The following is a 27831-nucleotide window of genomic DNA, read 5'->3' as shown; positions in this document are numbered from 1 at the left end:
TTTAAAAATCCCTTTGACACAATCTAGAAATCGCATACTAGATGTTTTCAGGGATGCAAGGAGTCTCTTCTTGTGGTAAGAATGTTGCCAAAGTGATCAGCATTTCGAAGAGGCTTTCACAGTTCAATTTATGGGGTGGTTTGGTCTCACTGTCTTCTAAGACACAGTCTTAAAGGAAGGCTATACATGTTCTAGTCCACGTGTCACTCAGAAGGGAGAAATTTATGTTCATATTAGATCAGCAGTTCTTCACTCCGGGCCTATGACTGGGTTTCTGGCGTGATCTCTGAACTCCTGGAAACTGTAGTTATGTGCATGCATAAAGCCCCGATGATAGTGTGATAGCATAGATGAGCACAGATGCCATAAGTCTAGAAAAGATTATGGTAACTTAAAATAATATTTTTCTCTTAAACTATAGAATATAGCCCTGGACCTTAGATGTCTGTAAATGTTGAATTAGTAATAGTTGATGTTAATATTTGGTATAACAAGGACAAAATCCAGCTAGTGATTTTTATAGAAATATCTGGATGGCAACTAATTAACCATTCAAAGCAAGCATTCACAAATATAAATCTTTGTGATTTATGTCGGTTTCAGTCTTACTTGAAATTTGATTTAAAGCATGACTCAAGTTGTTTATTTATTTTAAACATCAAAGTTAATTTTTTTTTTTTTGGCTGCACCGTGTGACTTGTGGGATCGTATTTCCCTGACCAGGGGTTGCCTGGGCCCTCAGTAGTGAGAGCGTGGAGTCCTAATCCATGGACCTCCAGACAATTCCCTAAAGTTGTTTAACATTTACGGAGGGCATCTGAAATGATGGTCTGAGCAAAATTTTGTATTCTTTATGTCTTTGACCTTAAATCAAAATATTGAGTTTTAACTTGAATTTACAGAATACAAAGATTCATCTCATCTAGCAAGATATCTGTGATCCTCCCTGTTCTAGAAATGCAACTACAAACTGCACTTGAAGCAAGAGCAGATTTTATGACACTCTGAAGGGGCACTGTGTTCTAGAGTGTGTTAGTGAACCTTCCCGCACGTCACAGTTACCAGGAAGCTTTTATACCTGGGGTTTCTCAGTCTTCATCTCTAGATACTCTAAGGTTCCAAGTCCTAGAGTCTTTATATTTCATTAGCGTTTTCAAGTACTGGAAGCCACTATTTAAGTGGACAGTATCTTAAATTATGAGAGTGAAAAGGTCAGGTTCTCTCAGCTTCTCTTTGACTTAGTTTCATCGTCAGGAAGAAGCTTACAGACCACATGGATTTGCAGGGTCTGTGAGCAGTTGGCTCAGTGCGTTTACTTCAGGAGGAGAAAGGTGCTCAAGCTGGAGCTCGAGATGGGCAGGATGGGGACAGATCTGAGGGAGGTAACGATGTTTAGAAAAAAGTGATAGAGTGGTTGCCAGCTTCAGGGCAGCAACAGGACTGTGCAGAGGGTCACCGACTGTCCCGGTTTTAGCACTGAAAGTCCCAGTGCTGGGGGATCCTCAGTTCTGGGCAGTCCAGGACAGTTGGTCGCCCTGTCTGTGGGCTGCAAACTGCATAATGTAAGATGGAAAGCCACACAGTACTGGGGGCCCAGCATCCCTCTTACAGCTGAAGCAGACGTTTCCATCGGACATTAAAAAGCTCCTCTTCTGGTGTTGTTGATTGGAAAATGGAATGAGGATTGTCTTTTCAGCTTCTCATCATTTTCAACATGTGTAGAAACAGCGTTTGACATTGTGCCACATGACTAAGTATAGTAATGCCTGTTCTGTTTGAGCACAGGTGATGGAGTTTTTAGTATAAGCTATCACTGGAGACTTATTGCTAGAAGTAATAATTCCAGGGACTTCCCTGGTGGTCTAGTGGTTAAGCTTCCGTGCTTTCACTGCAAGAGACACAGGTTTGATGCCTGCTTGAGGAACTAAGATCTTGCATGCTTGGCCAAAAAGAAATTCCAAAGCAATACATAGTTAATTATTTTATTCTAAAATCTTGATTTTCAAGTTGAAATTTCCATTTGGCTAAGAGCCTTGTTGCTAATGTTGATTGTTAGACAATGCTAATGTATATATCTAGCTGCTGCTGCTGCTGCTGCTGTGTGCTCAGTCCAACTCTTTGTGACCCCATAGACTGTAGCCTGCCAAGCTCCTCTGTCCATAGAATTTTCCAGGCAATACTGGAGTTGGTTGACATTTCCTACTCCAGGGGGTCTTCCCGGCACAAAGACTGAATCTGCATCTCTGGTGTCTCCTGCCTTGGCAGGCAGATTTTTGACCACTGCACCACCTGGGAAATCTATATCTAGGTACAGTCTGTAATTATTCCCAAAAGAATCCTGCGTGGTCTGCAGGTTTCTTTCTAATGTTGGAGTTGAAATGGGGCAGAGTCAAAGAGAACCTGACCTTCTCTGTCATATTTCAAGACACTGTCTATTTGACCAGACATTCTCACTTGGCAGGGCTTATTAAATGTACAGTTGTCTGGGCTGTCCACCATAAGATACAAAATTAAAGTGTATAGATGAGGCCTGAAAATCTCCATGTTTGCAAAGCTCCTGTCGATGATTCTGATGTTCAAGGAGATTCGGGAACACTTGTGGAACTCAGTATTCCTGCAAGGGTACCAGGTGCAGTTTATAATTGGGTTTCAGAGCATGGAGCACCTCAGGCCTCCCACGAGGTGGGTCTGATCACCCACATAATGTCCCGTTATCTGGCAACAGCCCCCAGAAATAGTCTTTGAAAGTCAGTATGAGGGAGTCTTCAAGACCTCAACCTCATAAGTGCCCAGAACTCCAAATATCTTTCAGAAACTGCATACACTGAGTTTGTGTTTGTGTGTGTGTTAGTTCTAAATCCTTCTTGAACCTTTTTATGTTTTTTAGTACGTAGCACTGATGTGCTCTAACTAGAAAATGGCCATCACCGTAGAGAGTAGTACTTCATCTTGTTCTAAACTGGGTCTTTTAAAACAGTGGTTTTCACCCCCCTCCCACGCTCTGAGCCCTGCCTTCGGGACATTCAGCGACATCTGGAGATACTGTTTTGGTGTCACAGCTGGAGTGTGAGTGCCACTGGCATCTAGTGGGTAGAGTCCAGAGGTCCTGCTGAACATCCTTCAATGTATAAGACAAGCCATGACCCTAGCACTGCCCCAACAAATTGTTATCTGGTCCAAAATGTCAAGAGTGCCAGAGTTTAGAAACTCTGCTTTGAAGGTCTTTAAATGAATAACATCAACCTTAGCTAACAATGACCTCTTCTTTTGCACCAGGCGTTGTTGCAGTAATTTTCACTTTATCATCACAACCACCCTAGGAGGCATTATTATCCCCAAGTGAAAGATGAGGAAATGAACTTGGAGACTGAATATAACTCGTAGACGGTCCCACAGTAGTGAGTGGCAGCGGGTGCTGGGAGGAAAGGGGGGAGTGGGGAAATTTCCCCAGTCAGACTCCATGGTCTGAGTGTTTCACATGATGTTTCATTTGCCATCCTACCTAAATGTAAAGTCCACATAGTTCTAATATTCTTAAACTTGAAACTGAGCCCAAAGGCAGCCTAGGTACACACTGTATAACTAATATGCTTTAAAGTCATTTTAAAAGTACATCCCTGACTGTTTTGCTAGAATAAAAGCATCTAGATTTGTAGTTGATTAACCACTGCAGACCCTCTGTTTCTATAGTCATTTCAGCTCCTCCGAGCTTAACCATCTCTGGACCCCCATGCCTTTCTCATGTGTATTTACCTGACCCACATAGTGTTTTCCAGATTAAATGAAATAGTATAATTTTATTTGTACATATGGGCACAGGTACTATGCTTTTGCCAAATGATACTATTGGGGGAAATTGGACAAAGTATACAAGGGATACATCTACAATTTCTCACAACTACCCGTGAAACTATGATGACCTAAATAAAAAATGAATTAATACCTAAAAATATGGGCAGTGGGATAATTTCCTCAACTATTCAAAAAATAATTATGGTTGTTGGATTGCTTTCCATACTCTTCCTAGAAATGTACATTGTTTTCTTGACCTTTTTTGTCATATCTTATACTCTATAAAAGCTCCAAAAATCCCATTTTCTATCAAACTAATAGTTTAGTGCTGATTATCTGTTAAGTGTAGATGGGTTAGTTTTCTCCACTGACCCACACTGAGGGTCATCTGCCACGATTGACCTTCCTCCTGGTTTGTGAGCTTCTTCTGTGGTTGCTTTGCATTTTACTCTTTGCAAAATACTAACATCATCTGCAAACTCGGACTCAAAACTCTATTTTTGCTTCTATGTTGTTTTTGAAATATGAAAAAAGGTTAATTCAGGATCCATTAACAAGGATTAGTACTGACATGTCTCTCATAAAGATACTAATTCAACCCTGTTCTTTGGGCCCTATTAGTAAGTGAATTTTTTTTCCATTAAAAAACATTTAGCCCAATCATCATTTGGTTTTGTTTTTAAATGACTTTTGGTATGAACACCATGCGATTGACTTCTTGAAAGACCAAATGAATTATATTCATTGGTTCTGTCTTGCTCAGAAATACAGCTCTTCGTAGAACTTGATATGCTTGTTGGGTAATCTTGGACAGGTTTTGATCTCTGTGCCTCAGTTTCCTTTTCTTTGAAAAGGGAAAAAGGATAGTATCTACCTCTTAGGATTGTTGTGAGGATGACAGCATAATACATATCAGGTTTTTAGCACATCACCCATGGTAAATGCTCAATAAATGTCAGTGATCATTATTTAAAAAGCTGGACATTCAGAGCTTATATCTCCTTCCCTCCAGTTGATAATGCTTGCATTTGTCTTTAAATGTCTACTTTATTATAATTTCTGATGATTTGCAAGGTGTGGAAATGACATTTAGCACTGTTTATTCTCTAGGTCCTCTTTCAACTCCTGCATTTGATTGACATTGTACTAGTTCCCTTAAGCAAAAGGTATTTATGACAGCATTAATCTGTCATAAATACCTTTTGCTTAAGGGAATCAAGAGCTGATGGTTGAATAATTACCTCTTATTAAAGTTGAAACTACATTCATTATCATAAAATCTATCCTGTGCTACACCTATGACATAACTTGGCTAGAAAAGATCTTTAGTGTTAATAAATTTTCTCTGATGCTTTTATCACCATCTTCATAGTCTCTGAAACAAGGAGCTCCACAATAATCCTTGTTTTCCAAATAAAGCATTTTTAAAAATGATTTCAAAACTCATAGATGACAATATAATTATCTGATAGCCATTTCTATAACTGCCTTATGAATAAAAATCCCACAGCCTGAACCATCAGGTTATTATTTTTAAAAATTTTAAGTTCAATTTTAAAGTCAGGCCAAGAACTGTGGTGAATGTATGTTATTGTCCCATTTATCCTCACTATACTGTTTACAGAGAATCTGAGTTTTGAAGTGTCTCATCTGGACAAGGACATAATAGCTGTGAACAAGTGGCATCTCAGACTAAGCTTAGGACTCTGACTCCAGAGCCTAGACTTGTAATCAGTGCGCTTATACATGTGTTAGGTTTTTAAGTAATAGATTTTATTTTTAAGAGATTTTAGGTTTATAGAAAATTGAACATATAGTACAGAGAGTTGTCATATGCCCCCTTTCCCCTGCACATCATTTCTCATATATTATAGTCATTTTAAAAGCCTCCTTTCTGCCTATTCATTCTTTCATGCTTATGAAGAATAGTCTGGAAGAGATCAGACCGTTTGCCTAGATGCTCAGTGTCTGACAGTGCTCTAAACTACCCCCAAGCCCAAGGTGGACAACCTCTTCTGTCTCTTCCCGTTCCCTAGAATCATACTTTTCTGTGTCTCTGTGGAGGAACTGCAAGTACAACTTTTGTGACTTAATTTTTCATAACTGACATTGAATGAGCCTTTGAAGCTACAGTCTGCTTTGAAGGTTGGAATTTCTTTCTGTAGTTTTCCTGTTTGCCTTGTATATAATTTCCTTTTGCTTTTCAAAGCACATCGGCTCATTAATGAAAACCTTTTGAAAATGGGTCTTGCTACCTTCATCACAGATTTTTATCAGCTGTCCCATTGACATGTTCAGTTGTGCAGGAATCAGCTAGAAGATGCGGAAAGTTGTTTAGGCTGAGAAATGATCATCATTCCAGCACCAAGCTTTCTCCATGTACCAGGAGGATGTTTCTGAATCTTGGACACTCACGGGCGTTATTTGCTCTTTCTCCTCCCCCCTCCCCTGCCCCCCACAGCTTAGCTGGGCACTTGGCTCCACTTTTGTGACACATGGAAGGGAAAAGATGTTTTCAGAGATTAGACCCTGTTCATCAGCCATTTCCCTTGATTATTTCTCAGTGGTTCTTCGACAGTGTGCATATAGGTGACGAATATATGCATGTAATAATGCATATATCATATGCAATTGAATAATCAGAGGAAAGTGGAAACATTCATCAAGTCCCTTGGTTAGACTTGTCTAGAAGGTCATTTCTTCTTTTCTCCCCAAATTGTGTATTTGGTTTGGTGCTGTATAGAAGCTGCTTCCGAAAATATGAATGATCCCTGCCTCATGTTCTCCAGAACAATGCAAAGTATGGACTTCTTCCCTTTCTCAACACAACAGAGATTCGGCAGTCTGACTTTGTCCTCAGGGTGGGTCCTGCTGCTGTAGCCCGCAGCCCAGTTCTGAGTTCGGGTAGAAGTCACTAACATCCAAAGGCCTCAGGCTGCCTCAGGTTAGACGTTTACTTCCACTTCAGAATAAACTCAGCCCTTGTCACCCTGCCTTGCCTGCCTTCTCACCCACTCCACCACTCTCACCCAATGCCACTCTTCTCACCCACCATAGACATGGTGTCTATGTGCTGTATGTGCTAAGTCGTGTCCGACTCTTTGCAACCCTATGGATGGACTATAGCCTACCAGGCTCCTCTATCCATCAGATTTCCCAGACAAGAATACTAGAGTGGTTGTCATTTCCTTTTCCAGAGATAGTATGTTTGGCTTTCTTCTTTTTCTTCCTCCACAACTTTCTGGCTGCTCCTTTTTCTCAGGTACTACCTTACCACTTTGTCTTTCTGTGTCTCCATTCAGTCTAGTTGGGGTACTTTCCTTTGCTAAGCCAGTTACCATGTGTAATGAAAGCATATTTAAGATATTTATTGAAATTCATTTAGACATTTAAATTTGTTGAATATTACTCTAATACCGAAAATTTGGGTGAGTTCAAACTGTTTATACCTCCCAAAATGATACCGTAAACAACATATTAGCAGAATACAGTGTGATTTTCCTTTGCTTGGGCTTTTGTTGATACTGCTGCTGCTAAGTCAGTTCAGTCGTGTCTGACTCTGTGCGACCCCTTAGACGGCAGCCCACCAGGCTCCCCCATCCCTGGGATTCTCCAGGCAAGAACACTGGAGTGGGTTGCCGTTTCCTTCTCCAATGCTTGAAAGTGAAAAGTGAAAATGAAGTTGCTCAGTCATGTCCGACTCTTAGCGAACCCATGGACTGCAGCCTACTAGTCTCCTCTGTACATGGGATTTTCCAGGCAAGAGTACTGGAGTGGGTTGCCATTGCCTTCCCCATATTCTCCCTTGATGAACATTTAAATTGCTTTCAGTTTTCCTCTATTTAAAAAAGATACATGTATCTGTTGATACTACCTTTTTTAAACTGGAGGTCATTTAGTCCTCATTTTTTACCATTTAAACAGTGAAAATACTTAAAAAGAACTATAAAAGTGTCTTATCAGAGTGCATATAAGTTTTAGGATTTCTAAAATAATTGGTGACAGTATACCCTGAAGATTTATGTACTTCAGCATTATGTGTACTTGGTAAAAAGTGTTGCATATGTTAGATATAATAGCAGTGAACCAAGAAAACAATATCCCAGAATTGTCTTTCCATAATTCTCTAGGGAACAGGAGTGATGGTATTAAATTTATCTTAAGAACTACTAAAAAACCTAAAACATGGGTTACTATTTACTGGTGGAAAATTTTTTAAATTAATTTTTACTGGAGTATATTTGATTTACAATGTCATGTTAATTTCTGTTGTATAGCAAAGTGAGTCAGTTATACATAAACATATATCCACTCTTTTTAGACTCTTTTCCCATATAGGTCATTACAGAGTATTGTGTAGAGTTCCCTGTGCTATACAGTAGGTTCTCATTAGTTATCTATGGGCTTCCCAGGTAGCTGTGGCCTAGTGGTAAAGTGCTGGTACAGTAGACAAAAGAGACCTGGGTTTGAACCCTGGGTCAGAAAGATCCCCTGGAGGAGGACATGACAACCCACTCCAGTATTCTTGCCTGTAGAATCCCATGGACAAAGGAGCCTGGCGGACTATAGTCCATAGGGTCACAAAGAGTCAGACGTGACTGAAAGTGTCTAAGCACAATTTATATATAGTAATATGTGTATGTTCATTCCAATCTCACAATTTATCCCTCCCCTTTTTTCCCCCTTAGTTTTGTTTTCTACATCTGTGAGACTATTTTGTTTTGTAAATAAGTTCATTTGTATCAGTCTTTTGGAATCTATATAAGCAATATCATATGATAGTTGTCTTTCTGAGAGTGTGACAATCTCTAGGGCCATCCATGTTGCTGCAAATGGCGTTACTTCAATTTTTTCATGGCTGAATAATATTCCATTGTATATATGTACTGTATCTTCCTATCCATTCCTCTGCTGATGGACCTTTAGGTTGCTTTCATGTCTTGGCTATTATAAACAGTGCTGCAATGAACATTGGGGTGCATGCTTCTTTTCAGTTTTAACTGATGGAAATTTAACTAGGAAGTTGCAACCAAAAATGCAGAGGCAAGGAATAAGTTTAGATCTGAGCTGAGGCTTCTGGATCAATGTAATTTTTTGGTTTTTGGGAAGGATTTTGGAATTTCTCATTGCTCAGCTGATGCAGTGCCCAAATCTACTGGTGGTTCATTGGAATTGAAGTCAGTAATTGGCTCCTTCAAAATGAAAATGATGCTCACTAACCTGTCCCCTACTCCAGAAGCATGGTGTAAATGGTGAAGTGCACACTGAGGTCAGGCCCAGCTAGAACATGTCTCCTGAGCACCTCCCCATGTGTGTATGGGGCCTGCTGGGCACCTCCTCCTGGATGATCAAAAGTGCCTCCTAACTCAGCGCATCCAGAACCAAACTCATTTCCCCTCTGGCTCCCCTCTTCAGTTTCCTAACTAGGTCAAAGATACCATTGTAAATTCCAACAACAACTGTCATTTCTGAGTTCTGTGTCATTGGTGAGTTATTAGGCCCCCTTTCCTAGGCACTATACAAAGCACTTGAAGTTCCTTGTTTTTAAAAATCCTTCCAACAGTTTGTGAGGTAGATACTGATGTCATTTTCACTTGAAAAAGATGGGGAAGCTGTGATTGAGAAAGATTGAATAATGTATCCCAAGTCACACATCTGCCAAAGAATCGGCTTGATCTGGGTGTTTCTGAAACTGTAGCCAGTGTTTTTAACCTTGATGGCGAACTGCCCCTTGGGGTATGCAGGGTGCTTGCCAGGGAGTCCAGCCTTGCTTTCACCGTGACAAATTCCTCGCCCCTCTAGCTCCCTGATGTTTCCAGTGGCTGTCTACAGAAGCTGGCACATAAAATCCTGCTAGGAGTGCCAACCTTGTGCCATTTGGTTATCAGCTTCATTCACCCAGAATGTGTCTTCATCTGTCCTTACTTTTACCCAACCATCCTCACCTTGGAGATACTGCTTCCCTCCCAGTGGTCTCCGAGCAGACAAGCTCATCTGTTTCCCTAGGCTTAGTTCTTGGGATGACCTCAAGCTCTCAGTGTATTTAGCCATTTAAATTCAACACATTCTGTAACTGAATCTATTATGTATCCATCAAATGTTTTGAGTTTGTTTCTTGGTTGTGTTTTGGTGGCCCTTTTAGAGATGAGGCTGGCCAAGAACTCTGATGCTTGAGCCTCATTAGAATCATGTACATGTTTCTGGCTTACTTAGTTTTTAATACCATCGAAGGCTGATGTTTGGCATTTTGCGATGTATCTCAGTGCTACATATGGGCCCACTAGGATGGGCAAACCCAGAAGCACAAATCAACAAATCCACAAGCCTAGGTCTAATTTGTGGCTCAGATCTCAGCAGTCCATCTCAAGTGGGTGCAGACAGAGATTTATTTAAATCTTAAATCACTTTATATATTTACTTTATAATTAAAATTTTTATTGAAGTATAGTTGATTTACATTTGAATCACTTAAGAATTCACATTGGAAAAAATATATTTTTAAAATCTGATTCATGTAACAGCTGTAAATAGCATCTGTTCCTGCCTGGGGTTGCAGCCAGCTCAGAAATGGGCTCTGGTCTTCACACCTGATGATAATGACATGTCTCTGTTGTGGCCCCTACTGCTCAGTGAGCAGGCTGCCAGGAATTCTCTCTGGCCTGCAGGGTCGGAGACATGGAGTCTTCTGCCTCAGGCATTGGTCAGACCCCCTGACCCCGACTGGAGTCATACTACCTTCCTTCCTGAATGTAAAATGAAGATCACATTACTGCCAGCCTCGTGTGGTTATTTTGAAGATTAAATCCTTGCAGAAACTCTAACTGGAAGTTTGGGGACATAGTGAGTCACTGCATAACTATTAGATATGATTATTATTCTTATTTATACATAAGAAGTGGTGGGAGGTACAATATGTCGAGGGTGTGCTGCCTGTCGCTTCCCACATTAACCCTGTAAGGACTCTTTGTGGAGCTGGTGTTCAGTAAGAGAGGATCACGTTCAAATTCCTTATTTTGATAATTGTGAAAAAGTGATGGTTCTCAGGGCTACCACATTTAGCAGTTTCTTTGCCTCGTGTCAATGCTTTACCAAATATGCTATACAAAGGATGCATGGGTGAACAATGTTTTAATAGGAATTTATTTTAATGTGTATTAGTTGAAGAAATGTAACTAACACATCAAATTCATGATTTCTTGGCCCTTATTGCCTAAGATGAAGCTGAAATTTTAAAAAATTTATAGATTGTAATTAAGATTATGTATAGTATATAATTTTATATATAATGAGGGAGAGGAACAAACTAGGAATTTGGGAGTAACATATACATAATACTATATATAAAATAGATAAACATCAAGGACCTCCTATATAGCACAGGGAACTGTACTCAATATTTCGTAATAAACTGTATGGGAAAGAATCCGAAAAAGAGTAATTGAATCACTGCTATACACCTGAAACTAACATAACCTTGTAAATAAAAAAGAAATTAAGATTATATGTATAACATAAACATATATACATACATAAATATATATTAAAAATAGGTTTATGTGGATATGGCAAAAATTTTGTAGGGGGAACAGTATGTTTTTCATTTCATCCTCACTTAGTCTTGAGAGGCACCCACCATTATTCTCCCCATTTTACAGATGAAGGAAGAAACAGGTTTTAAAATGTTCACTTTTTTCTGAAGTGCCTCTTCACAAGTGGAGGACCTGGTATTCAAACTCACAGTCTTTCTTCTCTCTTGTTCTGTCTATGGGGGTTGTTTCTTACTTCCCTTCTCAGGTATCCTTTTTCCCCCAAATTTTTATATTAACTTTTATTGTTTTTATCTTCCTATACAATTAATATGTATTCATTACAGAAATTTTAGAACACACAAGGGAAAAACAACTATTGAGCTAATGCACATAATGTGAGATTATGTGCATTTTAAATGTCAGTGATACACTATTGTTAACTATAGGCGTGATGTCATGCAGCGGATCTCCTTTGACTCTTTTGTCACAGCCCTGTTAGATGACCCAAACAAGGATGTGGAGAGAAATCAGTGAACACACTGGAGTGCCACAGGAAAGTATGAGCACCTCACACTCCTGGTTCCCAGACCCTCCCTCTGAACCATACGGCATCACAGCATGGACCCTGGCGAGCTGCCCTTCCTTTGCGTGTTCCCAGGGTCCCATCAGAAGCCACTCGAGTTTAATATTGCCATAAGCCTCTCCCTGCTGGGGAGCCGGGTCTGCAAGTGGAGGCTGGGCTGTGTTCCCGTGGTGGCAGCAATCCTGGTTGGCACTTGGGCTACACTGGCTTCTTCTGAGCAAGGAGCTCAGTGACCCTATCTCCGCAAATGCACACAATAGGCTTGTGGCCACAGGTTCAATTAAGCCACTTCTCAACTTAGATCAGGTGCTACCCGATCACCAGTTTCTGACCGTCGCTTTTCAGCTGGTCACTTTGGGGTCTTTCGGGCCCACCACCTCCTTCAGTGGTGATCTGTGGGGAAGAGAGGTTGTGATGTTAATGGCACAAAAAATGCCACAAAAAACAGATGCCGCTTGCATGGAGATTTACAGTTATAATTGCAGCACAGTTCAAAACCAGCCACTCACACTGGCCTGTGCTTCTTTGCAGTCACATCTTAGGTCTCTGTGAGTTTCAGAGGCTGAGCTCTTTGTTCACCCCCACGTTAGTCATAGGCCTAGGGCCCCAAGCGCCCCCACTCATTATAAGGCGCCACTGGGAGGCTCCTGGCCTCTTAGATTTTACCCTGGCCCCACAGCTGAGCTGAAGGCCAAAGATCCTTTCTATTTCAGCAAAAATTATGCTGGTCCCAGGTGCTTGATAAAGATCTTTCTCTTCCTCATCCTTAATACCAAATGATACTACCCAGAAATAGGTAACATGAATAAAATGAATTTCTTCTTAGAGTCTAATGGTTTAAGAGGAGGATTTGGTGAGGCACTCAGACACTCCTGGTGGATGTTGAAGGCCATTGTAGTATATGCTGTCATTCATGTTACTCCTTAGTGCTCCCTCCAAATGACGATGTTTTCTGGCTAAATTATTCTTAGCAAGGGTGTCGCCTGTGGCGAGTTGTGTTAGTCATGCTGCCTGTGGGCCTAGCTTCGGCATTCATCTGACTCCAACTTTTCCCCAGCCCTCACCCCACCCATTTCTGACCAGCCTCAGGCACTGACAAAAGTGCTATCGGCAAACTTCAGAGGCCCAATAGGAGGCGTTGTCCACCCTCCCAGCCTACAGCCAAACAAGGGAGAAGCTGCCTGAAAACATACAAGGACCTAATCCAACCTTTGTTGCAGAAAGCAAATTGCATTTCAAGCTCTAGAAAACATGAGCCATTCATTCTAAACCTGACCAAGATTCATCCATTACTAAATTGTGATAAATGTTTGTTTTGGAAAAGTGGATTGTCAGTATTTTCAGATTCACTTATCACCCAGAAAGGCTGTGTTTTTCCTCTTTAGAAAAGTCAGAATAGGAGAAAGCCTTGGGTTGTTCTAACCTGTTTTCTGGGCAAAACTAAGTTTTCTGACATCTTTTTGAGTAGCTCTGTACAGCACCATAGGATGGAAGACTCTTAATTCGGCCACCCTGACTCAGCATCCTCCTGTTCCCCATCCCCCTCCCCTCACCTGGGTAGCATGAGGGTGCCCCCCATCTGGACTGACCCTGGTGGGGGAGCTAAAGAGCTTATTTAAAAGGGGAATGATCACAGAATTCAGGCAGAGAGATTGCCTCACCCAGGAGAGGGTTTAGAGCAGGTTTCGTTCTTGGTTTTTGTCCCAAATAAAATGGTATGTCAAATTTTAGAGAAGAACTAGAGTCATTTCTAATCCCACCACGCTTTGTATTTGCTATGTAGCTTCTTTGATCACTTAGTGTGTTTATTTGTACACAGAAACGTGTACCATCTTGTGCTGAAATGTGTGGTTTTCTCATTTAGCATATCCTGAACATCATTTCATGTAAATACGCAGAGTTCTCCTTCATGTTTAAGGAGTGCTGAGTAATTTTCTATCTGAGGACTCTCTACCCCTCTCTTCTTCCTTTGTTTTCTCCTTTCTCTTCCTCTCCACCAGCTCCTCTCCCTTCCCTCACTGGCAATTGTTATAACTATTCTCCCTCATCTTTTGCTCCAGTTCCATGTAATTGTTTCCCCTTTTTCACTCTAACATTTTATAATATACTCTCTGACATATGTAAATAATATGAAATAAAGAGAGGATTTTTGTAGTGTTGGGCTATGCTGATGCTGTAATTCGGACTGAAATAATCTGCGTTTCCATTTTTGGTGTGCGTTGGCCTTGTAATATTTTCTGTCCAGGTTCTGTGAGAACAAACATGACAGTGTTTTGAAAGGCTTTCATATCCCCAGAAGGAAGAAATGACAAAAAGGCAAGACATTATAATGCATGTTGATGATCTTTGTTTAGGAACGTGACAGTCTCAAGCCCTCTGTCACTTCTGAGACACGATGATGTATCTTACTTCCTCAGAGCCTGCGCCCGTGCACAGAGATGGGCAGAATGAAGCGGACAGCGCGCCAGAAGACGTGCTCTCTGTTGAGACTAGCAGGCTGCTCTGTCACATCACCGACGGCGACAACCCACTGCTGTCACCACGATGCTCCATCTTCAGCCAAAGCCAGAGATTCAACCTAGACCCTGAATCAGCCCCTTCTCCACCCAGCACTCAGCAGTTTATGATGTAAAAAAAATCTTGTTCTTATCTTCACTTCATACAGTTTTCAAATACCCCATTTATAAACTACAGTGAAGTTTATAAATAAACTTCAAAAATAGAGCAAACATGCCTACCAAAAGCAGCTGCAGGCCCTGAACCATACATGGCAAAAAACCAGTGTACTTTCTAGTTAAGAATGCTGTTTGAAGCTTTCTTGTCTCAGAAGGAAATGGTCTCAAGACACAAGTTGCCATATGGCTCACGTGTTTGAATGATTTTCATGAAATGACCAGAATCCTAAGAAATGTGCACATGCAGATACCAGAAATGCCATTCTTGGTGAGCTCACTATTATTTCTGTGTCCAGGAGTGGCCTCAATGGATGGATTGTAGCAATGCTTGGCAAGTTATTCATCTCAATATCTTCTTTGATTCTAGAAAAGTGGTAGCTTACAATAGCTCCCCCACAAAGAAAAATGTGAAACTATGTGTTTTTTTTTTTTAAGTTCCATTAGTAGTTTTGATGCATAGCTAAAATGAGTCTTCCCTTGATTAAATATATGTGCTGGAGTTCCTACATTCTCCTTAATACCTCCTGCTGTCACTCATGAATTTATCCAGACCTTGGATAAATGGACTGTCTACTGATGAACTTGAGGGAGTTAGTAAATTATTACTGTTTTAAAGTATGTTAGGTGAGAAAATAAACATGTTTTCTAGAGAGGGAGTCCATTTCTTTTATCAGATTCACAAAGGCTCTATTATGTCAAGAAAACTTAAGTACTCATCTGAATCCTTTTTGAAAATATTGTTAGTCTGGGCTCAATCCCTGGTGATTCAGATGTAAATAATCCACCTGCCAATGCAGGAGATGTAAGTTTGGTCCCTGGATCAGGAAGATCCCCTGGAAAAGGAAATGGCAACCCACTCCAGTATTCTTGCTTGGGAAATCCCATGGACAGAGGAGCTTGAATGGGGTACAGTCCCTGGGGTCACAAAAGACTGAGCAGAAGCACACATGCATGCCATTTATTGAGGATAACGCAGTCTCATTTGTCTGAAATTGGCATCCTTCAAGATTTAGGAAATGCATTTCCTAGACTAATATTCTGACCTTTGTAGACAAAATTCCTTGATAACATTTGCATACAATGGAGTTCTGTGAATCAGGGGTCTCCAATACCCAGCAGATGCTACCATAGGAGGCTCATCAAATGATGAACTGGCCTCTGGACTTTTCTGATAATCCAGGAAGCTGGGTTTGTAGATAAGCAGCAGTGTTTACTGGAAGACCATTTTTTTTTTAATTGGAAGAATGTTGCTTTACAATATTGTATTAATTTCTGCTGTTTAACAAGGTGAACCAGCCATAATTGTTTTGCTATAATTTATATCTTTTTAAAAACATTTTCTTGGAGTATAGTTGATATACAATGTTGTGTTAGTTTCAGATGTACAGTAAAGTGAATCAGTTATACATATACGTGTATCCACTCTTTTTTTAGATTCTTTTCCCATATAGGCCATTACAGGGTATTAAGTAGTGTTCCCTATGCTGTAGTGCAGGACCATATTAGTTATCTGTTTTATATACGATAGTGTTTTTAATGACTCTCTCCCTCCCTGGACCATTGCAGGCTCCGCACTTCTTCCCGGTGCAGCTGTGGTGATGGCAAGGAGCCGCAGACCATTACCCAGCTCACCAAGCACATCCAGAGCCTCAAGCGGAAAATTAGGAAATTTGAAGAAAAATTTGAACAAGAAAAGAAGTACCGGGTAAGGAAGGCCCCTGTGATTTGAAATGAGTGGATTGTGTCAGAGGTATATGGGCTTTCCTGTCCTTCCTTTTTGAGTACACCTCTGTGCCTGGGGACAGCTCAGTTCCCCGCGGCCAACCCAGGACTCATCACAAGTGGAGTCCCTCCTGGGTCTGTCAACTGATCTCTGCTAAGATAATTCCTAGCAACAAATTGCAACTCTTATTTCCAAACTGATTTAATTATTGATTTCTCTCTCTCTCTTTTTTTTTCCCCTGAGGAACCTTACTATCACTACTATCACACTATTACTAGTGTTCCTAGGACTCAAATTTGGAAAGATTTTGAATTATGGTCTTATTTGTTCTTTAACTTTTTCTCATTTGTATTTGGGGTAAGAAAGCAGATCCAACATGGAGTCATTTGCATTTAGATAAGAACCTATTAGGACTTCCCTGGTAGCTCAAGTGGTAAAAAATCTGCCTGCAATGCAGGAGACCCCGGTTCAATTTCTGGGTCAGGAAGATCCCTTAGAGAAGGGATGGGCTACCCACTCCAGTATTCTTAGGCATACCTGGTGGCTCAGATGGCAAAGAATCCTCTTGCCATGTGGGAGACCTGGGTTCGATCTCTGGGTTGGGAAGATCCCCTGGAGAAGGGCATGGCAACCCATTCCAGTCTTCTTGCCTGGAGGATCCCGTGGATAGAGGAACCTGGTGGGCTACAGTCCATGGGGTCGTGAAGAGTTGGACACGACTGAGTGACTAAGCACAGCACAATCCAAGAACCTATTAAGGGTGCAAAGGATGGAATCTCTAATTGTGGAACAGAATGAGGGAGAGTTTTCTTTGACAATAAAGTACTTTCTGGTTGATGGATGAGCACCTATCAAGTGACGTCTATTCAGGCCACTCTTAAGGAGAAACCCTGATCTCATCCTTTCTCTCAGAGAGACACCAGCCTTTGTGCTGGTGTGACAGTGTTGCAACTATGAACTTTTCTTAAATAAGAAGCGATAGAGTCAGAGCTAAGTGTCCTGATGTCCCAATGCTGGTTTTATTTATTGTCTGTAATGGTGATCATGGCACAGAGAAAAATCATATCTGTGTAGAACTGCACAAAGATATTGGGTTTTTGGCAAAGGGCCCAGAACAGCTTGTTATTAGAATAAAAGAGAACAGGGGATAAGGTCTCATACATCTCAAAATATTTAAAGGCTCACTAAGCAGTTGGTCCAGAGGCAATCTGCTGGTTCCTGAGGTGTGGGTAAGTTCTTGGGAGGGAGCTGTGAGTAATATTTCTTTTTCCTGTTCTTCCTGTCCTGTGCTTCCCACAGTGGCTGCAAATTCACTAAAAGAGGGGTTGTAAGGAGTAATTTTTAGCTTTGCAAAATGGATGGAAAAGAAAAATCAGATTAGCTTTCAAGACAACTTCAGTCAGGGTGCTAAAGACTCCTCTCTTCCTTGAGGTCAGGCGGCCACAGCTGCTTATGGTCTTTCATGTAGTAAGAGGGTGCTGTGCACATTGTAAGTACAGGCTTTATTTCACAGGTAAGGAACAGGAGGCCCAGAAAGGACTTCCAGCCTTCCTAAGGGAGTTGTGTCCTAGCATCTCAGGGTTTGGGGTGGTTAAAGATGAGGTGGTTTTACAATGGAGGGGTGGAGTAAAATGCTTAAAGTGTCCGCGTTTTGAAAACTCCATATAGCCCGAGAGGAGCTGATTTTCCTTGTCTGCTCCTGGAGTGTTGTTGGGTCTGCAATGCCCTCGTACTGGAAACTGTAGAGAAACAGCTAGGGCCTCCATCCCCAGGGGCCTGTTAATAGTTCTTACTTGGTGGTTCTTGAATCAGACTGACCTGGGTTTGAATCCAAGCACAGCCACTTATGGACTCTGCGACTTGGGTCTTATTACTTATGTTTCTGAGTCACATTCTATCCATCTGAACAGTGGAGTTAATATTAACAGTGACTTCTTAGGTTTGTATTAAATGAGGGAGTCCATATGTATTGCTTCTTACAGTTTTAGCACCAGGGAAGTAAGTGGTCCTAGATATTACTAACCTTTTCATCTGTTTGAGTGATACTTGAACATGCTATCCCATGGCAACCTCTGCCTTGTTGAAGCAAAAAGGAAAATTATAGACATTAATTTTCCAGTAGATTTTTCGGCCTGCAGATATAGACTCTAGATTGTGGAGAGTCTGTATATATAACAGGTCACCTGGCAGTTGGCTATTTTAGAAAATAATTCCTCCTGGCACCTCCTGCCTTTATCTGGAGAAACTTTAGGGCCAAAGCAGACACTTGCCCACACATTTAAACATGCAGATGGATGGATTTGGGAGCAGTAAAAGACTTCATGGTCACGACTTCTCTCTGTGTGTGAAAGTCTTTGATGTAATCAGAACCTTCAGTGTCTCAGGAAACAGGGCTTCCCCTCACCCTTCCTGTCTGGATGCCAGGCTGTGGTTAGAGGTTTGACATGTCACTGGACTTGAATTGGTTGCTCTGTGTATGGCTTTCCTTCCTGGAAGCCTGACTGTGGAATTAACAGCACCTGCTGCTAATTTTTGAATCCAAGTTCCTGCTGGCCCTCCATGCTAGTCTGATGCCCTGATACAATATACATCCTTCCTGCTCTGTTGAATATAACTATTTCAGTTCCTGTCCAGAGCTGTGTTTATTTCCTACACGTTTACATTTTACATTTAACTATTGTTAGACTCATGTGCCTAGAAAAAACCTGTTTCAGCCAGATGTCTACTTTCAGTAGAATTAGAGAGTGTTAGAATTAGAAAGGATTTGTTAGTCTTTTCTTGTTTGACCACTGAAGAAACTGAGGCTCAGAGAAGGGAAGTGACTTCTCTAGGTTCACACAGCAAAGAATTAATCACAGCTAAGACAGTAACATGGGTCCTTTCATTCCTGATCTGTAAATCTTTGTAAGATGTCTTTGAATTGTCTTTGCATGTGTGTGTGCTAAGTTGCTTCAGTCATGTCCGACTCTTTGATGCCCTGGACTGTAGCCTGCTAGGCTCCTCTGTCCATGGGATTCTCCAGGCAAGAATATTGGAGTGAGTTACCATGCCCTTCTCCAAAGGATCTTCCCGACCCAGGGATTGAACCCACACCTCTTACATCTCCTGCGTAAATAGGCGGGTTCTTTACCACTGGCATGTTTGGCAAATCACAAGTCTGGTCCAGCAGCACCCTCAGTTATGTGACTCAGGAGCCCCATTTAAATCACACTGAACAATATCTACACTAAGTTTGTGGTATATGGCCCTTGGGGCCGATTAAACTGAAATATTTCAGCCCAGAAGTTAGAAGGCTTGAAGATCCACAGCTTGTGTTTGAAAACTTTCCATGTGATATGAGGGCTGCCATCCTTCTCAGCTTGGTTTAACCTTTTTTGAAAGCTCTCCCAGGAGTAGGGAAGTACAAAATTCATTTTAGAAAATGATTTCAGGCTTTCAAATATTTTGCCAAAAAATTCAGCCTTAAATTTCTACTAAGTCCTGTTTGCAGTAGTGTAAGTTTACTTCTAAGTCGTTGGTCCTTGGCTTAGGGTCTTAGATTTTTGTTTTTAACAGTATTTCAAAAAGAGTACATAAACTGTGTGGAGCATATCCAGTGAAAAAGGTATGTTCCAGAGAACAGGATGTTTTTAGATCAATGTGGAGAGTTCTGTGAGGATTTTGAGAAACCAAGTATAAAATATTGACTGTTCACATAACCAGACTGTTACCCACAGTGAGAGTACTTAACATTGTATCAGGGAAGTAGTCCAGTGGGTCATTCTAGCAGATGGTGAGCAGGACCAGGAGCAGCCTTTGGTGTCCCCGTGTCGCTGTCCATGGTCCTGAAACCAGGGCTTCCCTCCTGGAAACCAGAGTCTCCCTTCTTGGCTCCGCTAGGGAAAAAAAATCACTGGGCTTCCATGAAGGTGAAGGGGAGGGGAATCTTCCCTCAGTGTTATTTTGCATCTTGATTTTTAAACTGTATGGATTTTACATCTCTATAGAAGTGACAGAACCATGTTTTGTGTTTCACAATTAAAACATCCAATCCCATGTACATTAGATGATCCTCTTACACGATCACTGTTTCTTTCTTCAAACTTGAGAGGAACACAGACTTCTCCCCATGTCTCTGTGTCTCACCAACAACTTGCTGATGTTACATGGATTTAATAGATTCTTAATCACAGCAGAGCCACCAGTCTTGTCACTAACATTGCACACATTTCTGGCTACTATTGCAGTGTTTATGATGTCTTCTTGAGCATGCCTATATAGCTCTTTGTATTATTATATTCCCAATTCAAAGCAATGACTAATTTCTTGAGCCTGTGTTTAAGTTACCAGAGTGGGCATGTTTGCTCTTCTCCTCTCCTAGTTTCTCTTTTCTATAGAAAATTCACTTTTATACTCTGAAAAGAAATCCAGAAATCAAGGTGAATGATTTGTATGAACAGAGTCATAGTCTTCTAAAATTAAAGCTATATTCTTATTGCCACATCCAGGTGTGATTATTTACTAGTGAGGACATACTATCCTGCGTGTGTGTGTTGGTAAGACTTATGGTTCCTTTGAAGATCTGGTAGTAACACCACACTACTGTTACTGTCACCTCTGCCAGTAATGATAGCAGTAATAGTATTTTAAATTCTAGCTAACACATCTATAGTGTTTAGCATGTGCCTAGAACTTTTCTTCATGCATATTCATCATGTTTCATGTTTCAGACTCATCATGTTTCATGCATATTCACTGATTTATCCCTCATAGAAACCTTATGAGAAAGATGCTATTAAATCCTCATTTGCTAGATCAAATTGGGGCATGGGGAGGCTAAATAATTTGCCCAAGTCCACACGCATATGGTTGATCTTTAATGCTACTCCAGCAGAATAGTGAGTCTGTAAATAGTGAGGAGTTGAAATCTGTGGATGAGGATTCTTCCATACATACTGACTTCTCAGACTTATAAGGTTTTAGAGATCCTGGGGTCTCCTTTCTTCAGCTTGGAGCTTGTGACTGATAGGAGCTAAAGCTTCCAGTTTGTAGTATTCCCTAGACAGGGTGTGGTCGTAAACCATGAACAGAGGCAAGGGAGGAAGTACTGTTTTGTGTCAGTATAGCCCTCACACTGATACAAAGAATGACCTGGCCACGGGGTGTCAGGTGTGGGTAGCCCACAAGGTGATTGAGAGGTAGACTTCACGGGGCACTGGCATGGTGAGGACTCTGTAAAAATGCCAGGTGGCCAGGCATGCTTAGAAACAAGGTCCATGGCAAGGATGAGAGTGGAGGAAGTCAGGAATGTCTGCTCTGTTTCTCAGACGCAACTTCATCTGCTGGAGATAGCTTGCCTGAAGCTCCCTCCCAGCTTTATATATGTTCCTGAACTATCTTTGTGTGCCTCCGCTGCTTAACATTTTTTTTCCTTTTTCTCTCTTTTTTTCTTTCCCTCCCTCCCTTTCCCTCCTTCCACCCCCATTTTCCCCTCCCTTGCAGCCTTCCCATGGTGACAAGACATCTAATCCTGAAGTCCTGAAATGGATGAATGATTTGGCTAAAGGTCGTAAACAGCTCAAAGGTAAATGCCGGCTAAGGGAGTCTCCTTTTTAAGGAAGGAAGAAGTTAAAATTATGATAATGTGCTACAAGCAGTTTTGGATTCTCTTCTACCTGGGCCCTCTTTAACCTTGTCTCCTGCCGAGTTTGGAGGCCCTGTCTTAGTCCTGGGTTTCCTTCATTGTTTGATCTCATTGAATACATCAGCATATAAAGGGACTGAGGAAATCCATCCTCCCAAGTGGAATGATTCACTTCAGTGCCAGGAACATTTCAATATGTGGAGTGTTCACCTCCTTGGGTTATTGGGTTCTTGGATGTTAGAAACAGAAGAGGCCTGAGCAGTCATTGATTCCACATACCCCAACTTCACAGAGGAGGATATTTATGTCCAGAGAGAGGGGATGGTGACATGGCTGGAAGGTGGTGAGTTCAGAGTAAAACTCGGTTCTCTTGCCTCCTAATCCTTTCTCTGTCTCTCTGGAGATGGTGGTCTGAGTATTAATTAACTCTCAAATCCATTTTAAGGGACCATAGTTATTTACCAATAAAAATTTATTTTCTTCCTCTTCCTACATTTTTATTTCAATACCTAGAGACATAGGAGCTTTTCCAGATTTCTAAAAGGATGGTGATAAAGAACTGGAAGGGAATACTAAATTAATTCAGTGGTATTAAACTGTAGTGATGTAGCAGGTTTATAAAGTATGCAGTGTTTAAACACCACACCAGAGCCTAACTAAAAAACAAACATCAGACAAAGAAAGTGTGCTATGTAATTGAGAAATCAATATAAATGGCCTCCTTCAAAAGACCAGCCCCCTAGCATATTCTGAAATAGAATTTCCTAAAAAGTCCTAGGTGGCTCTTTTGTTTTTATTTATGTAGGTTTATATAAAGCCAAATTGCAATAATGGCGATTTTTGGATTTTAAATATTGGCATTAGACAAAATTGTGATCTTTCAGGTTGGGGCTGGGACTCTATCTCCCATTCCCTACCCTTCCTGTATATCCTCAGATGACTGCCTTGTGTCATGTCTTCCCGTAGACCTTGCATTTCCACAGGGGGCTCTTCATGACTGCACAACTTTCAAAACCTGAGGAAAGGAATCTTTGAGTGTAGTATTTTGGTGCTGTGGCAGATAACAGGTGAAAACTTTGGGGCCAAGTACCTCTGGTCTTCTTCCTCTGAAATTTAAACTATCCGTGATCCTTCTACTTCTATGAGATCCTTACCTCAAGAGCCCTCTATTTTCACATCTGATGGGGAGTGTGTGCTCCTGGCCTTGGTTATTCAGGCTGCCCTTGCCCTGTGGAAAGCCATGATCAGCACTGTTCATTTCCACTCGGCATCAGGGGAGAAATTCCTGAAAGGCTCTTTGCTCTTACTAGACCAATGAGTCTGCGTACTCGTGGTAACTCACCACATTTCTCTTAGAACTAAAGCTGAAGCTGTCGGAAGAGCAAGGGAGTGCTCCCAAAGGCCCACCTAGAACCCCGCCCTGTGAGCAGCCCACAGTCCCCAGAGAGAATGGGAAGCCGGAGGCCATGGGCCCTGAGCCGAGCTCCTCTGGAGAGGAGACTCCAGATGCTGTGCTGAGCTGCCTGAAGGAGAAGAGAGAGCAGCTTCCTTCCCAGGAAGATCCTAAGGTACCTCACCAGCCTTCACAGGGCCCCAGCCCTCCAGATGGCGCCAGTAAGACTGTGGTTTTGACCAGTGTGTGTCACATAAACAACTTTGTGAGACTGGCTCTGAAGATTTCAGTCAGATGAGTTCCTAGTGGGTTATTAGCTATGACCTAGGGTATTGCCACATGGTTCTGGGTATTGCCATTCTGAAGGTTACAGTGTTGCATGTTAATGAGAGACAAATGGTAAAGACGCTAGAGTATATCATATCTCGTTCTCCCTTACTTACCCCTGATAAATTAGCAAAGGAACCCAAGACTAGGATTATAGACTCATTTTACTGTGTGTGTGTCTGTGTGTGTGTGTGTGTGCACCCCCGTGGACTATAGCCCACCAGGCTCCTCTGTCCATGGGATTTTCCTGGCAAGAATACTGGAGTGGGTAGCCATTTCTTCCTCCAGGGGATCTTCCCAACCTGGGGATTGAACTCAAGTCTCCTGCGTCTCTTTCATTGGCAAGTGAATTCTTTACCACTGAGCCACCTAGGAAGCCCAAGGTCTTTATAGATGTAGTTAAGTTAGGGTTACTTGAATGAGCCATACTCTGTTATGAATGTTGTACTTATAAATTTGGACACAGAGAGTAAATGCCTTGTGAATATGGTTTAATATTTCATATCATAAGAATAGAGAGGTAGGGCTTCTTGAGGAGTGCTATGTAACATATTTAAAGACTTCAGCTTAGACATCTTAGTTTTGAAATCTTGGTGAGATACCTAGATATAGTTGTCAGTTACACATTTGGATATATGAGCTCAAAGAAAAGATGTATTATATTTTACCAAAAAAGATGATGAAACCAATTTGTATTTACCTGGTTAGTCCCTCCTCTCCTGCATATCTATGCTCACATTTTACTAATGCCAAGGAACCTTGCTAGTAGTCTTTTCTGTCTGAATTCTGAGTAGCAGGGTTGTCTTTCATTTCTTGAATAATCTATAGCTACATAACATAGGACTTCCCGGTGGTTCAGTGGTAAGAAATCTGCCTGCCCATACAGGAGACATGGGTTCAATCCCTGCTCAGGAAGATCCCCTGAAGCAGGAAATGGCAACCCCCTCCAATATTCTTGCCTGGGAAATCCCATGGACAGAGGCTACAGTCCATGGGGTCACAAAAGAGTCAGACACGACTTAACAACTAAATAATACCCTAACATAGCTTGTAACTATTCTGTATGCCACTTTCTGTCTCTCACAGTACTTGACAACTTCTTGAGTAAAGAAGTTTATTACTTACGATCCTTAGTGTCTGTGCATAGTAGGTATTGAATAAGTGTTTATAGAGTGAATGGATTTATGAATGAACAGACTAGCATATTAGACTTTGAAATGAAGTCCTCTTGAGGAGAATGCTGGCTTTGTTCTGTTGTATTTACATTATCTAGTCTAGATCTTAAGATGGCAACATATGCCAAATCCCAAAAGGCTTACTGTTTCCCCTTGGACTAGCCCTTTACATTGGTGCATATGACATACAAGTAGAAATGGGCCCTTGGATACCTCTGTCATTAAAAAGTAGCATTCAACTCAAAAATAACCAGTGTGTCTAATGAGTGATTTTCACTCAGCCAACGTATCCCCTCCTCCCACCCACAAAGGTTCTAGACTGTGTCATGGTCCTTGGGTAAGCAGATAACTGTGTGTGTGTGTAGACACATGACATGCTCACATATCCAGGCACCTTTGCGGTTTTCCATTCTTTAGTGCTTCTGATGGTCTTTCCTATTTTTATAGCTACTTTGACCACATCTATAAAAACAATGTATAACACTTAGAGCAGGACTCAGTCCTTGAATAAGTCATTTTCTAGTTATGTACTCTTGACAAGTAAACTAATTCTCTGATATTCAACTTCTTCATCGATAAAAATACAGATAATACCTATTAATATAGTTGTTTTGACAATAAAGGGCGATGCCTGGTAACTGGTGGGCAGTCATTCATTTGCAAAAAGATCTGAGTACCTACCAGTGTTATGAACTGCAATATGTGCTGGATAAAAAGATTAACAAGATAGCAAAGTGATGTGGGTTACTGTCTTCTTCGCACTCATGTTTTTCTGGGAGTTGGGATATAAGAAATAATTCAACAGATAAAAACCACTAAAGATTTTGATAAGTACTGTGCAAAGAAACAGATGATATGATAGAAAATAATAAGAATGGTTTCTGTATTATATATTGCAGTGAGGAAGTCCTGTGACATTTAATGCAAAAGAATCAGCAGGCCAAGAGAGCAGCAAAGAGCATTCTAGATAAATGGAATTGCAAGTATGGTGGCCTTTGAAGGAAGAGCTCATCTGTGGTTGGAATTCTCAGGTCTGAGTGCTAGTGCACAGGGCTGCATGAGATGAAGTCAGAAAAAACAGGTCAGGGCCTATAACACAGGAGTTCCCAGGCCACTGAAAGTATCAGGCAGCTGTTGAATGGTTCCAAGTGTGAAAGTGGCATTTTACACTATGCAGAATAAATCATAGGGAAAAAGAGCAGAAACGAGAAGATGAAATGGGTGGTTTGGACTAGGATGTTCACTGTGGAGATGGAAAGAAGCAGACACATTCAAAGCCTATTTAGGTTCTAGAATCAAAAGGATGTGCTGACTCACTGGGTGGTAGGGAGTAAAGGAAAGGAGGTGGGTCCATTTACTGATGGGGAGAAGCTAGAGGGGAGTACACTGAGGGTGGGAGGGAACGCTTAGGAGGTCTGTTTAGGACACGCTCATTTTAAGATCTTTCAGGACTAGGGTGACCTACCATCCCAGGTTTCCCTAGACTTTCCTAACTTTAGCACCGAAAGTTCCATGGCTCATCAAAAGTCTCAGTCCTGGGAAAACTGGGATGATCCCTCACTCTGCTGAGGCATTTAAGTCAAATAAAAGCATGTAATTGAAAGTCTGAAGGTCAGAAAAACTCTGAGTTCTCTAGTCATCTCTGAAGTCATTTTTGTTTAAATGGCAGTTTATTTCTCTTGTTTTATTTTACTTATTTTAATTGGAAGATAATTACTTTACAATATTGTGAAGGTTTTTTGCCCATACATTGACATGAATCAGCCATGCGTTGAACTGTTTAGTGTCAGAAAGTGAAAAGTGAAAGTTGTTTAGTTGCGTTCGACTCTTTGTGACCCCATGGACTATAGCCTGTCAGGCTCCTCTGTCCATGGAATTCTCTAGGCAAGAATATTGGAGTGGGTAGCCATCTTTTTCTCCAGAGGATCTTCCCAACCCAGGGATTGAACCCGGGTCTCCTGTGTTGCAGGCAGATTCTTTACCAGCTGAGCCACCAGGGAAACTCCTAGTGTCAGAAGTCCCTTCACAGAAGCCTTGTATCTCTGCAGTAGGCTAAAGTTAGTTTCTTTAAAAAGAGATCACCTGCTGTGGAATGTTTGAGTCTCAGGACCTAGAGCTGCAGGATTGTTCCGGGAGAACTTCACACAGCCAACCTGACGTGGCCGGGCAGCTATAGATGGTTCTTAAGGGGGCAGTCTAGAAGCCACACAAGCGGCAAAGGGAGGCCTGAAAATTTCTCAAACAGCACTGTTCTTGGCTCCTTGGGGAACTGATTAGCATTTGAGGTGATCTCATTAGATCCCATTTCTTTAAACTCAAAATGACAGATGATTTTCATCTGGGGTCTTTGCTTTACTGCTTAAAATGCATTAAATATTAAAGCTTTCGAGATGAGTTCTTTCTTTTCTAGAGATGCCTTTATTACGACTCTTCCTGAAATTTTTGCCATGGTGTTTAGTCAGAGCTGGTCCTAAGACTGATAAATGCAGGAGACCCTACAGCATGGCCTTGTCAGTTCAGATCCTGCCACTGGGTGATTTTCTCCCTCCATCATTTGTGGGTGATTATTGGAGACAGTCACTTCCAGGTCGCAGGGTGTGCATTGAGCCCTGGAAGTGAGCGAATCATCCCTCAGTTCTGATTATTGTGCCTGTCTATGTCTTCCTCTGAAATGCTGAATTGGAACTGACACCTCTCCCCTTTTTATTGTCCCTTCCAGGACCTGTAGGTAGGGTCAGGTTACCAAGGTTACCAAGTGCTGCCCCTTCATCAACTGCAGCATCTTTGAAGAGAAAAGCAGATTTTTAAAAAACATAATAATTATAAAGATGAAATAAATCTAATCATGGATTAGTGAGTTGTGCATTGGAGGGAGGGAAGACATACAGGAAAAAGTCACCAAAAGGAATATCCCATCAAGTTCTTCTGTCTACTTATCCTTTCAATGAAAATTTAATTTTCTGAATAGGTAATACTTTCTCACATAGTTCAAAAAACAGAAAAAGCTACAC

At 41.3% G+C, this 27831-nt stretch overlaps 1 protein-coding gene across 5 annotated transcripts in view; it reads left to right on the top strand.

The window, feature by feature from the left end:
- The window catches only part of FAM13C (family with sequence similarity 13 member C), a 137428-nt gene that overhangs the window by 98170 nt on the left and 11427 nt on the right, over positions 1 to 27831 (top strand). For all 5 annotated transcript variants that reach the window (XM_020907665.2, XM_020907666.2, XM_020907660.2 and 2 more), the window contains 4 exons: positions 14322 to 14532; positions 16146 to 16284; positions 21784 to 21865; positions 23282 to 23493. In XM_020907665.2, the coding sequence (XP_020763324.2) occupies positions 14322 to 14532; positions 16146 to 16284; positions 21784 to 21865; positions 23282 to 23493 (644 nt within the window). The remainder of the gene's footprint in view (positions 1 to 14321; positions 14533 to 16145; positions 16285 to 21783; positions 21866 to 23281; positions 23494 to 27831) is intronic.

This window comes from Odocoileus virginianus, chromosome 7 (genome assembly GCF_023699985.2).
Source record: "Odocoileus virginianus isolate 20LAN1187 ecotype Illinois chromosome 7, Ovbor_1.2, whole genome shotgun sequence".
Taxonomy (NCBI): domain Eukaryota; kingdom Metazoa; phylum Chordata; class Mammalia; order Artiodactyla; family Cervidae; genus Odocoileus; species Odocoileus virginianus.
Note: the sequence above shows the minus strand (reverse complement) of the source record. Positions and strands in the feature narration are given on the sequence as shown.